At 43.7% G+C, this 13,794-nt stretch overlaps 1 protein-coding gene across 8 annotated transcripts in view; it reads left to right on the forward strand.

Annotated features, from left to right (window-relative positions):
* The window catches only part of acbd4 (acyl-CoA binding domain containing 4), a 90,968-nt gene that overhangs the window by 21,670 nt on the left and 55,504 nt on the right, over positions 1 to 13,794 (forward strand). For 3 of the 8 annotated variants that reach the window (XM_080213494.1, XM_080213496.1, XM_080213500.1), the window contains one exon: positions 10,146 to 10,266. In XM_080213494.1, the coding sequence (XP_080069620.1) occupies positions 10,146 to 10,266 (121 nt within the window). Of the gene's footprint in view, positions 1 to 8,353; positions 8,447 to 9,460; positions 9,511 to 9,698; positions 9,718 to 10,142; positions 10,267 to 13,794 lie in introns of those variants that run through there. The other 5 variants (XM_080213491.1, XM_080213495.1, XM_080213499.1 and 2 more) reach the window with 4 other exon arrangements.

Below are 13,794 nucleotides of genomic sequence, written 5' to 3' on the forward strand. Positions count from 1 at the left end.
TTTCAGCCACTTTTTTGTTGAAAATTTGCCTTTTTGAAAGTTTCTCGAGCTGCATTTCCATTGAGATCATGTGGCATTTTCCTGGACACCTGCTGTTTGTTTCTTTCCTCTTCCCATTCCTGCGGGATTTAACACATTGACCGGAATTCTCCAACAGCATCCAAGGCTGGGATTACCCGGTCCTGCTGCTGTAAACAGAGGTTTGGCTGAGTGCCAAATTCTCCATTCTCGCTGACAGTGGTAGCGAGACTGGCGAATTCTGGCCCTTGTTTTTGCTCCTTTCCCCCTTGTCTCGCTATCTGACTTTCCTCCTTTTAAGCATTCTGAAATCTTACCAAGCTCATGGTCAACTTCCCAAAAATCTCCTCAATTTGCCTGGGTGTCAAATTTTGCTTTATGGCACGGCGGTTAACACTGCTACTGCACAGTGCCAGGGACCCAGGTTCAATTCCGGCCTCGGGTCATTGTCTGTGTGGAGTTGCATGTTCTCCCTGTGTCTGCGTGGGTTTCCTACGGGTGTTCCAGTTTCCTCCCACAATCCAAAAGTGTGCAGATTAGGTGAATTGCCATGCTAAATTGCCCCCTTAATGTCAGGGGGATTAACAGGGTAAATGGGGTTACGGGGATGGGGCCTGGGTGGGATTGTTGTCAGTGCTGGCTCGATGAGTCGAATGGCCTTCCGCCCTGTGCGGAATCTTTGATTCTATGAGGCTAGTGTAAAGTGACTTTGGGGTGTTTTATTTCATTACAAATATGAGCAGTTTTTGCTGCTGCTAAGAAAGAGAAAGTGGACAACAAGCAAGCAGTAGGGAAGCTACATGCAGCATCTGCAGTAAAAGGGGCGTAACTACTGTCAGATGGCAAGAGTGAGGTTTGGAATAAAGCGGAGGATATGAAGGAAGGAGGAGTCTGGGAGGAGCCTTGAAGTCACTGATAATACAGTAACAATATAACATACTGAGAAGAGTATGGGTTAATACACAGGGTTGTGACTGTTACAGAGAAAATGTGGTTTACAATTGATAACAATCACATAAAAATGCTTAACATTTTATTTTGCATTGCTTAATGTAATGTGTCAGGCAGCTTCAACCCATTCATTTCAAATGAGTTGATGTCTGCAAAACGCTTCAAGATGAATGGGGGACATGGATGATATGGATCCAGAATACTGAAAAGATATCACAATCTCAATTTTAGTATTTTTAATGTTGGTTTCTCAGGCTAACAACAGCTGTTGTTAGACTATCTCCACACCCACATTGTTTTTTACCCTGTGGGGTAAGTGTTGGAAGGATTCCCGAGTTGATTATCAACCCATTGAACTGCGCTGAATGCTCCTTTGTGTGGCCAACAGGTTCTAGTGTTGGACTCAAACCTGTAGCTTCTGGTCCAGTGGGTAGGGCGCTACCCACAGTGCTTCAAGGCCTCCTTCCAACAGTTGACAAATTGTCACTCAAACCAGAGATGTAAAAAATCTCTCATACGCCCTGATTACAAAACATCAACAACTTAGTGACCATATTGGGCAGCACAGTTGTTAGCACTGCTGTTTCACGGTGCCAGGGACCCGGGTTCAATTCCTGGCTTGAGTCACTGTCTGTGTGGAGTTTGCACGTTCTCCCCATGTCTGCACGGGTTTCCTCTGGGTGCTCCAGTCTCTTCCCACATTCTGAAAGGCATGCTGGTTAGGTGCATTGACCGGAACAGACACTGGACTGTGGCGACCAGGTGAATTTCACAGTAACTTCATTGCAGTGTTAATGTAAGCCTTACTTGTGACTAATATGTAAACTTTTTAAACTTTAAAACTTTAGTGAGAACTGTATTTTTTTCAAAAGCCACTTTCCTCTGGTGGCAGTTTCCTGCAGATAGGTATGCCAGCATGGTGCAGACTTTACTTTTTAATTCATTTGTGGGACAGGGGTGTCACTGAAAGGCTAGTATTTATTGTCCATCCTTAGTTGCTCTTGTTCAGGAGGCAATTGAGAGTCAACCACATTGCTGTCACTCTGGAGTCACATGTAAGCCAGACCAGGTAACGATGGCAGATTTCTCTCCCTAAAGGAAACCAGATGGGTTTTTTCATTAATTGACAGTGGTTTCATGGTCATCAGTAGATCCTTAATTCCAGAATTTTTTTATTGAATTCAAATTCCGCCATCTGCCGTGGCGGGATTCGAACCTGGGTCCGCAGAACATTAGCTGAGTTTTCTGGATTAATAACTAGCGATAAATACCACTTCATCATCATCTCGTCTTCTCTTTCATATGTATGCATTTGGCAGCAATGAATAGCGGCTCAGGACTCTGAGTAAATTTACTACATGCTAAACTTGCAACTTATTTTTATAGATGCTGGCACAGATACAAAATAATGCAAAGATCTTCAGCCTGGACATTGTACTGAACTCCCAACTACTTCCCTACATTTGTTGGCAAATTCACTTTTGATGCACTCAAGATATGATCAGTACGATAAACCCATCAAAAGCTTCACATCTTTAACATCTTCCTAACCGCGAACAGACAAGTCTATTTTCTGCACTCTTGTTCCATATTAAAGCCCAGTTTCCTTGAGAGCTGGAATAGGAGGCAGTTATTAAACTTTAATCAGCCCTCAGGAGCCCAATGTGAGGAAGAATGTTCTTCCCCGCCCCAATCAAATTTAATTAATGTGAAATAAAATCTTTAAATGGCAATTTGCTAAGCCTGGTTATTTTACAAAATTAAATATCGAGAGGATTCTCTGCTTTATTTTATGCTTCTCTGGTTTGCTCATGGGACTCGAGCTTTCTAGTACATTATTCTAACCTCTCTGAGGCTGTTAAAACGTGCAATGATCTTTTACTGGGAATTCTATGTCTGAGGGGCATGCGCAATATCTGCCAGTTGGTTGCACTTCTTCTTTAGATCGCCTTTAGGGTTGCCAACTATGATTAATTGCATTATTGGAGGTTTCATCACATGACTTGCCCACACTCTTCAATCTCCTGAGGAAGTGCATTGAAGGTTTACAGACTGATTCCTGGAATATATCAGGAATGATTGAGTCGGTTAGGATTATATTCACTGGAGTTCAGAAGAATGGGGGCCGGGTGGGGTTCCTCATAGAAACCTATAAAATTCTCACAGAATTAGACAGGGAAGTTGCAAGAAGGATCTTCCCGATAGTGGGGGAGTCCAAAACCAGGGGTCACATTCTGAGGATAGACAGTTTAATACTGAGGCGAGGAGAAATTTCCTCACCCAGGGAGTGGTCAGCCTGTGGAATTCAGTGCCACAGAAAGTTGTTGGGGCCAAAACATTGTATGTTTTCAACAAGCAGTTAGAAACAGCACTTGGGTCGAAGGGGATCAAGGAATCTGAAGAGGATGGAGGGCTCAGAGTTGGATGATCAGCCATGATCATAAGGGATGGTAGAGCAGGATTGAAGGACTGAATGGCCTCTATGTTTCTATTAGTTGTCCATCACCTCCACTGTTGTGCCTTCCAACATCAATTGGAAATCCTCATTGATTAATTGGATGATGTTTGATTGCTAGTCAAACAGCCTGTCTCCCCTACTCCATTTTCAATATTATAATGTCTGTTAAAGGGAAATATGCAAAGAAAGTTTTAAAATTATCTTTTTCAATGTTCCTATGATATTCTCCAGCACTGCACAGTGATTAACACTGCTGCCTCATGTCGCCAGGGACCTGGGTTCGATTCCCCAGAGTGCTCCGGTTTCCATTCAAAAGACGTGCAGTGGCTAGGTGCATTAGCCGTGCTAAATTCCCCGAGTGTACCCGAACAGGCACCAGAGTGTGGAGATTAGAGGATTTTCACAGTAACTCCATTGCAGTGTTAATGTAAGCCTACATGTGACACGAATTAATAAACTTTAAAAGGACATTGCATCATCAGTTGAAGTGAAAAAGTGCACAGCGTTACGGGGAAAAGGCACAGGAGTGGGACTAGCTGGGTAGCATTTTGCAGAGCATGACCAGCCACATAACAGGCCATATGACCTCCGTCTGTGCTGTCCGCATTCCGAAATTCTGTATCCAAGATCACTGTGAAAGTTGGCATCTCTGGGGGAATGGCAAACAAACCTCAAATGGAGGAAAAAGTAGCGGCCATGCCTTTAAGGACACCATTTACCTGAGCAATGCTGTGGTGGGTGGAATGGGGAGATTTGTTTTTGAATTGGTGAATATGCGCAAAATGCTTGACGAGCTTGGGGATACCTACTAATTGTAAACCTTACCATCTTCATCCTCCTGAAACTGGAAACGCAGAGGTTGCAAGTCTGATTTTGGCCACATGGTGTCACCAGACTTTGTTTTCACAAAGGTAGGAATCTTTATCTGTGCCTTCAGCCTGTTGTACAATCAGCAACAATTGGTAAGAGCTGTGAATCAGCTGGGTGTCTCAATTCTTCTGATCAGCTCTCAATATTTAGCGCGCCACGTCAGTCAGCTTAATATACTCGTTTTGGGAGCACTGACAATGACAATTCACCCCCTCTCATCGCAGGCACCTGACTGAAGCTACTCATAGAATCTCTACAGTACAGAAGGAGGCCATTTGACCCATCAAGCCTGCACCAACAACAATCCCACCCAGGTCCTATCCCCATAACGCCACATATTTTACCCCTGACATTAAGGAACAATTTAGTATGGCCAGTCAACCTAACCCTTACATCTTTGGACTGTGGGAGGAAACTGGAGGAAACCCATGCAGATATGGGGAGAATGTGTGGACCCCGCACAGACAGTGATCCAAGCCGGGAATCGAACCCGGGTCCCTGGTGCTGTGAGGCAGCAGTGCTAACCACTTGTGCCTGCTGGGGAGACTTTCATGGTGTGATTCTTGTGAAACCAAAGCAGCACAAAAGCATTTGGCCTTTCAAGACTTCTCTCGCAAGGTGATAGCATCTGTTTTCTCCCCATTCATTGTGATTATTTCTTTACTGTTGATCTGACCGTTGGCCCCAGTGAACTGGCACTGTTTGATAATCCTGCATCACAAGTCAGATCAGAACATCTCTACTGGAGTGTGAATTTATCATCCAAGTATCCCAGGTTGGCTTAGGAGTTCCTGGAAGTCGTGGGAACACTGGGGAAAGAAAAGAATGTGTTGTTTAGCACATTGAAATGCCGCAAAGTGCTTTACAAAATTAATTGCCTTTAGTATATGATTATTAATTCTCTGTATAAAATCCAAACAGAGCCAAGTCATTGTTGTTACGTGAGCTACTCTCCTTGGAATGTGTCGTATTCTAAGTGAGCGATTGGAAGTGACCGGGGATGGGAGAGGGAGGCTCCCTCCTTCTCTCTCCCTCCTTCTCCCTCTCTCCCTCCTTCTCCCTCCCTCTCTCCCTCGCTCGCTCCCTCCCTCCCTCCCTCCCTCCCTCCCTCTCTCTCTCTCTCTCTCTCTCTCTCTCTCCCTCCCTCTCTCTCCCATCCTTTCTTTCTCTTCTCCCTGTGGCGAACAGTTCTTGTCCTGACCAATTCACAAACCCCCCTTCCCCACTTGAGTTCTGGTTGGCTGAGCTCTGGGAGAGAAGGGAGATCCGCGAATCTGATCCTGGGATGGGAGGGGGAGGCTTCAGCCCACATCACCTCCCTCTCACATGCTAAGTGTACACAGCAGAGCCCGTCTCCCCAGCCCGCGAGGAACCCGCAACCACTTTCTGCCTCTTGATAATTGTCCTCTGCTGTGACTGTCATTCTGTGAGATGATGGTTCTTCAGGACACCCTCCACAGTGATTAGCACTGCTGCCTCACAGCACGAGGGACCTGGGTTTGATTCTGGCTTTGGGTGATCGTCTGCGTCTACATGGGTTTCCTCCGAGTGCTCCAGTTTCCTCCCACAGCCCAAAGACACACGGGGTTAGGTAGATTTTTAAATTGTTCCTTGATGTTAGTAGCCATTGTAAATGTGTGGGGTCATAGGCCTGGCTAGAATATTTTTAAGGATCATGCAAACTCGATGGGCCGAATGGCTGCCTCCTGCACTGCGGAGATTCTATGATTCTAAGTAGTTTGTATTAGCAAGCAGGAATGATTTACTGCCATTAAGTTAACATTCCTGATTTTTTAAATGCTAATTGATAATGAATATTTTTTATCTTCAAAAGGCATTTAATGAAGTCGATTTGAAAATTCAAACAGAAAAATAGTCAAAATATTTCAACAAACATCAAGACATTTACACGTTTGTGAAAAATCTATGAGTTCTCAGTGTCTGGGAGAGGAATGCCGTTTTCTCCCTGTGTGAGAGGGTGTATTGTGAGGATGATAAGAGGTGATCAGAAAGGGCATCAGGACTGCCTGGTACCTTCTCGTTAGCAGAGTTGTGCATTTATACATCTCGGACAGCCCTCACATTTCTGGGGACAGGCTGAGACATGGGTCCTGGCTGATTTTTGCTTTGATTAAACGTTCTGCGGTATCTCCTACCACTGCACAGAGGGGGGTGTGTGTTTGTGTGTGTGTGTGTTGTGGGAACAACTAGAAAACGTGCGGGAGCCAGTTATTTCCGCTTCCGTGTCCCACCCAACAGATAGTCACACTGTGCTTGGTATGGCTGGTTTATGAATCTGACTTGGCAGCCTTTTGCTACAACTGTCAATCATGGTGGGTTTCCCCCCACAACTGTTGCTTTATGTTACTGCTTTTATTTAGAGCCTTGTGTCACATCGTGGTAGAGTGGTATTAAAATCAATGTTTATTTTGGATATCAGTGACAAACATTTGCAGAAACAGTGAAAACTCAAACTTCTCTTCTATTAAGCAACAAAAAGATTTAGAAGAAAGATAATAAAAAGAACTATTAAGAACAGTCATATACTTTGGCAAATTAACTTAGTCCCTCCAAAACTGAAAGCCCAAAAGTATCAATTTTGTCTGTAATCCTAAATTCTGCTGAGGCTCCTGTTTCCCAAACAGCAACCATAAACCTATTGGTCAAATCTAGTCGGTGATTACCGCACTGTACAGTTTAAGTGACCACAACTAGGGAATGGTCTTTGGTTCGGTGAAAAAAAAATCTTTTGCACAAACTGGCTTTTCCCTTCAACACCTCATCCCTAATTCAGTTATTTCCTGACGATGGCTGGTCCCCTCCTGTGGCTGTTCTGCCCCCTTCAGCTCCTAACCGCTGGCTAAATTGGTTCCTGGGGATGGCTGCCTCTCTCTCTCTCTCTTGCTGCTGCTTCTTCAACACCTCATGTGTCTGAACTGCTTCTGGTTCCCAGCACCCTGACTACTAATTGCACCGATTGTAAAGAACACCCTGTTCCCTATTTTATCCTTTCCCTGCTTTACTCTTGGTTGCTGCTCAGACATGATTTACAAAAATACATGGTAGTTTGATTTAACTTGTGCAAAAAAAACATCCATTTTCATCGCATCTGACCGTTTTGTAGTTTGCCATGGAATCTGTCAATACAGAGGTGAATGCAGCGCACAAGAAAATGCTTTGTGTAACCTTTTGAGGAGAGGAATGTGTAGCGGAAAGTGGCCAGTTGTCACAAGGGCTTCTAAAACATGCATGGCTCTCTGGAGCACATTTGTGATCTGGAGGTAACTGAATAAGGAAACAAGTTGTCCTGATTTAAGTTCTTACCACATCGCAGAGATATCATGTAGAAAAGCTGTTACTTCTTGTTATTAAGTGGTGGTACAGTAGTTAGCTCTGTTGCCTCAATGGCAGGGACCCGGGTTCAATCCCTGGCTTGGGTCACTATGTGTGCAGAGTCTGCATGTTCTCCCCATGTCTGTGTGGGTTTCCTCCGGGTGCTGCGGTTTCCTTCCACAGTCTGAAAGACATGCTGGTTAGGTGGCATTGACCATGCTAAATTCTCCCTCAGTGTACCTGAACAGGTGCCGGAATGTGGCGACCAGGGGAATGTCACAGTAACTTCTTTGCAGCGTTAATGTAAGCCTACTTGTGACACGAATAAATAAAGTTTAAGTAAACACAAGATTCCGTTAATAGCTACCAAGATAATGAATAGCTAACCAAAAGAGAGAATGCTGGAAAATCTCAGCCGATCTGGCATCATCTGTAAGGAGAGAAAAGAGCTGTTATTTTGAGTCCAGATGACCTTTTGACAAAGCTAAAAGGCATAGAAATGGGGAGATATTTACACTCTAGGGTGAGGGAATGAAAGATGAGTCATAACCACAGAAACAAGGATTAGCTAATCTTCTGCTCTGTTGGCTGAAGGACAGATCTGGGCCCTGGCACAGGATTGCCCTGTGATTCTTGCGTCCACTTGGAACATGAAGATGGAAGCTTAACTTAATGCCTGGTCTGAAGGCTCTGACTACATGGCATTGCTCCAGTGCTGCACAGGAACATAAGCCTAACCTCTCTGCTGAAGTGGCGTCTAAACCCAAAACCTTCTGAGTTGCAGTTGAAAGTGCTGTCACAACAGCTGAGCCTGAGGTAAATGTTTGTTGTCCGTGCATAGAGCCTGTGGTTTGCCCTTGGCTTGCAGTTCTTGGAACCTCTTGGGCAAGGAACTGAGCTTTGTGGTGCCAAATCCATTCTGCGCAGCACACGGGGTGCCATGTTATAAAGGGGAAGGTGAAAAAAAAATCACACTGGGAAGGGAGATCAAAATGTGACTGTAAACCCTTCATTAGAAGATAAGTACCACGTTAGGCGAAGAAAATAAAAATGACAGTTTTTAATGTTTAAAGTTCATTTATTGGTGTCACAAGTAGGCTTACACTAACACTGCAATGAAGTTACTGTGAAAATCCCCTAGTCGCCACACTCTGGAGTCTGGCCATGCTAAATTCTCCCACATTGTGCTGGAACAATGTACCTAACCAGCATGTCTTTCAGACTATGAGAGGAATCCGGAGCAGCTGGAGGAAACCCATGCAGACACAGGGAGAATGTGCAGATTCCACACAAACAGTGACCCAAGCCCCGGGGATCGAACCCAGGTCCCTGGTGCTGTGAAACAGCAGTGCTAAGCACTGTGCCACCATGCTGCCCTTGCTGTCTAAAGTTGTGTGAGGAGAGTTTGGGTCAGCAATCATGGATAAAGTGTCTCTCTCTCTGTGTGTGAGAGAGAGAGACACACACACACACACACACACACACACACACACACACACACACACACACACACACACACACACACACACACACAATTGAAGCTGGATTATTAAACGCCCAAAGATCACATGTGAACCTCAGAAGAACATCACCAAGAACAGGAAGATAGAATGGATAGTGAGGGTGTGTTACAAAGCCCCGCAGCTCCGAGTCACCAGCTGCTAAGTCACTTCATTTCTCATTCTGAGATACAACTTTTTGTTCCATTGTTCTGAGCCACGGATCCTCATATTTGCCCAGTTGTGTAACCAAGCCTCCCAGTCGTTCACCCACTGGTTACCATGACAACCGAAAATAAGCGTATGCAGATTGCTATGCAGTTCTCTTGGACATGTGCCACGTTTTTCTTTTCCTGTCCTGGTTCTGCAATGTCTTTCCCAGTAAGTATACCTAAAATGTTCATCACTATGGTTACAATTCGGGTTCACTCTCGCCAACATTGTCAAGTCGTGTGAATTGAGAGTTTTTTGGAACTGAAGTGGCCAAGTATTTGATTACCAGCTGGAAGATATTCCCAGTCCTCTAGCTGGTGTTTACTCCCCTTGGTTGGCTGAACTGTTGTGTGGAGCACTTCACAATCTTGATGCGTAAGTATATCTAAGCCCAATTGGCACAACTCAAATCCTACCACTTATTAAGCAAACGTGGATCAATGTCAATGGTAACTATGGAAACCTTGAAAATCATAGAATCCCTCCAGTTCAGGAGGAGGCCAATCAGCCCATCAAGCCTGCACCGATAACAATCCCATTCAATCCCTATCTCTGTGATCCCCACATATTTACCCTGCTAATCCCCTGACATTAAGGGTCAATATTACCATGGCCAATCCATTTAACCTAAACATCTTGGGACATTAAGGGGCAATTTAACATGGCCAATCCACCTAACCTGCATGTCTTTGGGACCTGAATTGTTTTCCTTTCTGTCTGTTTGATGGCAACAAGTGGGCCAGTCGGTGGAAAACAGGATCTTTAAAAATTCACTTTTCTTAAGTTTGGCTTTCTGTCAGCAGGTACTTACCGTCCGTCCCATGAGAAGATGTTGAAGTTTTACAGTTACTACAAGCAGGCGACCGTAGGCCCTTGTAGCATTAGCAGGCCTGGCTTCTGGGATCCTATCGGACGTATAAAATGGTAACCTTTAAATTCTCTTGTGTTTAAGGTGGGGATCAGGGTGCCCAGATGATTTATTTTGCCAGAGATGTGAATTTATGTATTTAATGTGAGGATCCTAAGCTTGTCAGTAAATACGGATATCTGCATTTTCTTGCACTTGAGAGGTTTGGAAGATCAAAGAGAGAGAAGGTTTAACTAACAAAAATTGAGAGTCTTTGTATTAGAAATCACCATTAGAAATCTGTAAAATAATGAAAGTGCAATTTTTCAATAAATTACAGAAAATAGTAATGAATTTAACATCCTCTATCCACCTGTAGTATGGGGAAGGCAGTGGTATAGTGGTATTACCCTTGGACTAGAAATCCAGCGACCCAGGGTAATGTACTGTGGACTCGAGTTTGAATCTCACCGTGGCAGATGGTAAAATTTAAATTCAATAAAAATCTGGAATTAAAAGTCTACTGATGACCATTAAACCATTGTTGATGGTTGTAAAAATCCATCTGGTTCACTAATGCCCTTTAGGGAGGGAAATCTGTCATCATTACCTGCTCTGGTCTACATGTGACACCAGACCCAGAGCAATGTGGTTGACTCTCAAATGCCCTTGGGGATGGGCTGACCCAGCCAGCAACGCCCATGTCCCATGACGGAATAAGAAGTATATATATTAAAAGGTGCTAAATAATATTCATGATACTGTTAAATGTATTAAGTATGGGAGGCGATGGTGTAGTGATAATGTCACTGGACTAGTAAGTTAAATGCTGAGCCTAATGCTCTGGGGACATTGGTTCGAATCCCATCACTGCAGCTGATGGAATATGAGTTCAATTAATTTTAACATATGGAACTAAAAGCTAGTTTCAGTAATGGCAACCATGAAACAATTGTCAGTTGGGGGAGACAATGATGTTGTGGTAATGTCTAGTAATCTAGAGATCCAAGCTTGAGGTCATGGGTTCAAATCCCACCATGGCAACATTCAATTCATAAAATCTGGAAGTAAAAGTTAGCAGTGGTGACCATGAAACAGTTGTCAACAGGTGACCCATTAAATTATCATAGATTGTTGTAAAAACCTATCTGGTTCATTAATATCCTTTAGGGAAGGAAACCTGCCATCCTTATCTGGTCTGGCCTGTCTCTGACTTCAGATCCACAGCAATATGGTTGACATTTAACTTACTTCTGAAATGCTGTAGAAAGCCCTTTAGTTCAAGGGCAATTAGGGATGGGCAACAAATCCTGATCTTGCCAGCAACAGTCACACCCTATCATCAAATAATTTATTTTAAATTAGAAGTTATCCCTAACCCAGTTTAGATAAATATGTTTTGGGATTGACTGGATGACTATGTACGTGGAAATCCATCAACATATTTAAAACTCTGAGATCACTTCCCCTGTAAAACTTCCCTAATACAAAGTGCATGATCTCTTCAAGGGGACATATCCCACAGACAGTTTAGGTGCCGGCTGGCAACTCAACGCCTCGTTAATTGGTTGTATTTCATTATTGTGCGTATCTTCCTCATTATTAGTAACTGTAATGTCGTTTTAAAAAAAGGCACTAAACAAGAAAATGTCATTAAGCCAATCCAGTCTCTTCCTTCAAAGGATGACTTGTAAACTGTGTTGTTGAAGACTCTATACTTAATCCATTTATACTCCTGGGGAAAAGGCTTAAATGTTCCTCCCAACCCAAGCCCAAAAGCAAGCCAAACAAATTGCATAACCTTGCATTCTAAATCACTGACTGGTTCCATTCCTTGTCACAACATAACTCGCAGGATCAGAGGTACCATTTGTCACCTGGTAAGGAAGATTGCTTTAACGTTAATGAATCTTCATGTTTCATCTTTGTTTTCACCTCCTACATGAAACAGTAAATCATGGCAGTTGAGTTCTTACATACCAGCTGAGAAACATTGAAACATAGAAAGTAGGAGCAGCAGTAGGCCCCTTCGACCTTTTGAGCCTGTTCTGCTATTCATTCATGATCATGGCTGATCATTCAACTCAATGACCTTTTCCTGCTTTCCCCTCATATCCTTTAATCCCTTTCACCTCAAGAGCCATATCTACCTCCTCCTTACAGGGTGGAATTTTCCTGTCCTGCCCACTACGGGAATCATAGCAGGCGATACAGGACCACGCAAAGTTCTGCCTACCTTGGACGGGATTTTCCGACCTTGGGACAAGTGCAACCAGAAAATCTCACCCATGATGTTTTGGCCTCAACTGCTTTCTGTGGTAGAGAATTCCACAGCTTTACTATTCTCTGGGGGAAATCATTTCTCCTCATCTCAGTCCTAAATGCTTTATCATTTCATTCCTAAATGCTATATTTTATACCCTAAGAATGTGACCCCTGGTTCTGGACCTCCTTGCCTTAGGGAACGTCCTTCTTGCATCGATCCTGCCTAGTCAACGTAGAACATAGAATCTCTACAGTGCAGAAGGAGGCCATTCGGTCCATTGAATCTGCACCAACCATAACCCACCCAGACCATAACCCCATATCCCCACATATTTACCTGCTAATCCCTCTAACCTATGCATCTCAGAACTCTAAGGGACATTTTTTTTTAGCACGACCAATCAATCTATCCCGCACATCTTTGGACTGTGGGAAGAAACCGGAGCACCCGGAGGTAGTTCCGATAGAATTTTCTAGGTCTCTATGAGATCCCCCTTCAATTTTCTAAATTCCAGTGAATATAATCCTAACTGACTCAATCGCTCTTCCTACATCAGTCCCGCCATCCCAGGAATTAGTCTGGTAAACACTTGCTGGACACCCTCCGTTGCAAGAACATTCCTCCTCAGATAAGGAGACCAAAATGTACACAATATTCCAGGTGAGACCCCACCAAGGCCCTGTATAATGGCAGCAAGACAACCCTGCTTCTGTAATCGAATCCCCTCTCCATGAAGGCCAACGTGCCATTTACCTTCTTCATCACCTGATACACCTGCGTGTTTATCTCGGGCAACTGATGCACCTTTAAGTAAAATTCCCCAATCCATCGTAAATAACTTGTTCGCTCTGTACTAGATATGTCAGCAATTGTTTCTGCAATCAACTATTCAAATTCACATGAATGTAGTTGTAGCAACTCCTAATCAAAATATTTCCTTCATTAATTACAATGCACATCAGAACTGAGGTTCCAGTAACAAAGTCTAAAATGGTCTATATTCTCTTATCTTCCATGTTGTGACTTGAGTTGAAGATTATAATAAACACTAGCTTTTGGAGCAGGGATTCTGTAGATAAGTCATACCAGATAAGTTATGCCAGAATGTCCAACCAGATCAAGTTGACCTCCTCCTAGCTAGAATGTATTGCAAGGGAAAAAGACAGATTAACAAGAAACATCTGAGTGCCCCCTTCAATGTTTGGGTGGCACAGTGGTTAGCACTGTTACCTCTCACCACCAGGAACCTGGCTTCAATTGCTGACTTGGGTGGACTGTGTAGAATTAGCACATTCTTCCTGTGTCTGCATGGGTCTCCTCTGGGTGCTCTGGTTTCCTC

This window comes from Carcharhinus amblyrhynchos, chromosome 27 (genome assembly GCF_965287045.1).
Source record: "Carcharhinus amblyrhynchos chromosome 27, sCarAmb.v2.hapA, whole genome shotgun sequence".
NCBI classification, from domain to species: domain Eukaryota; kingdom Metazoa; phylum Chordata; class Chondrichthyes; order Carcharhiniformes; family Carcharhinidae; genus Carcharhinus; species Carcharhinus amblyrhynchos.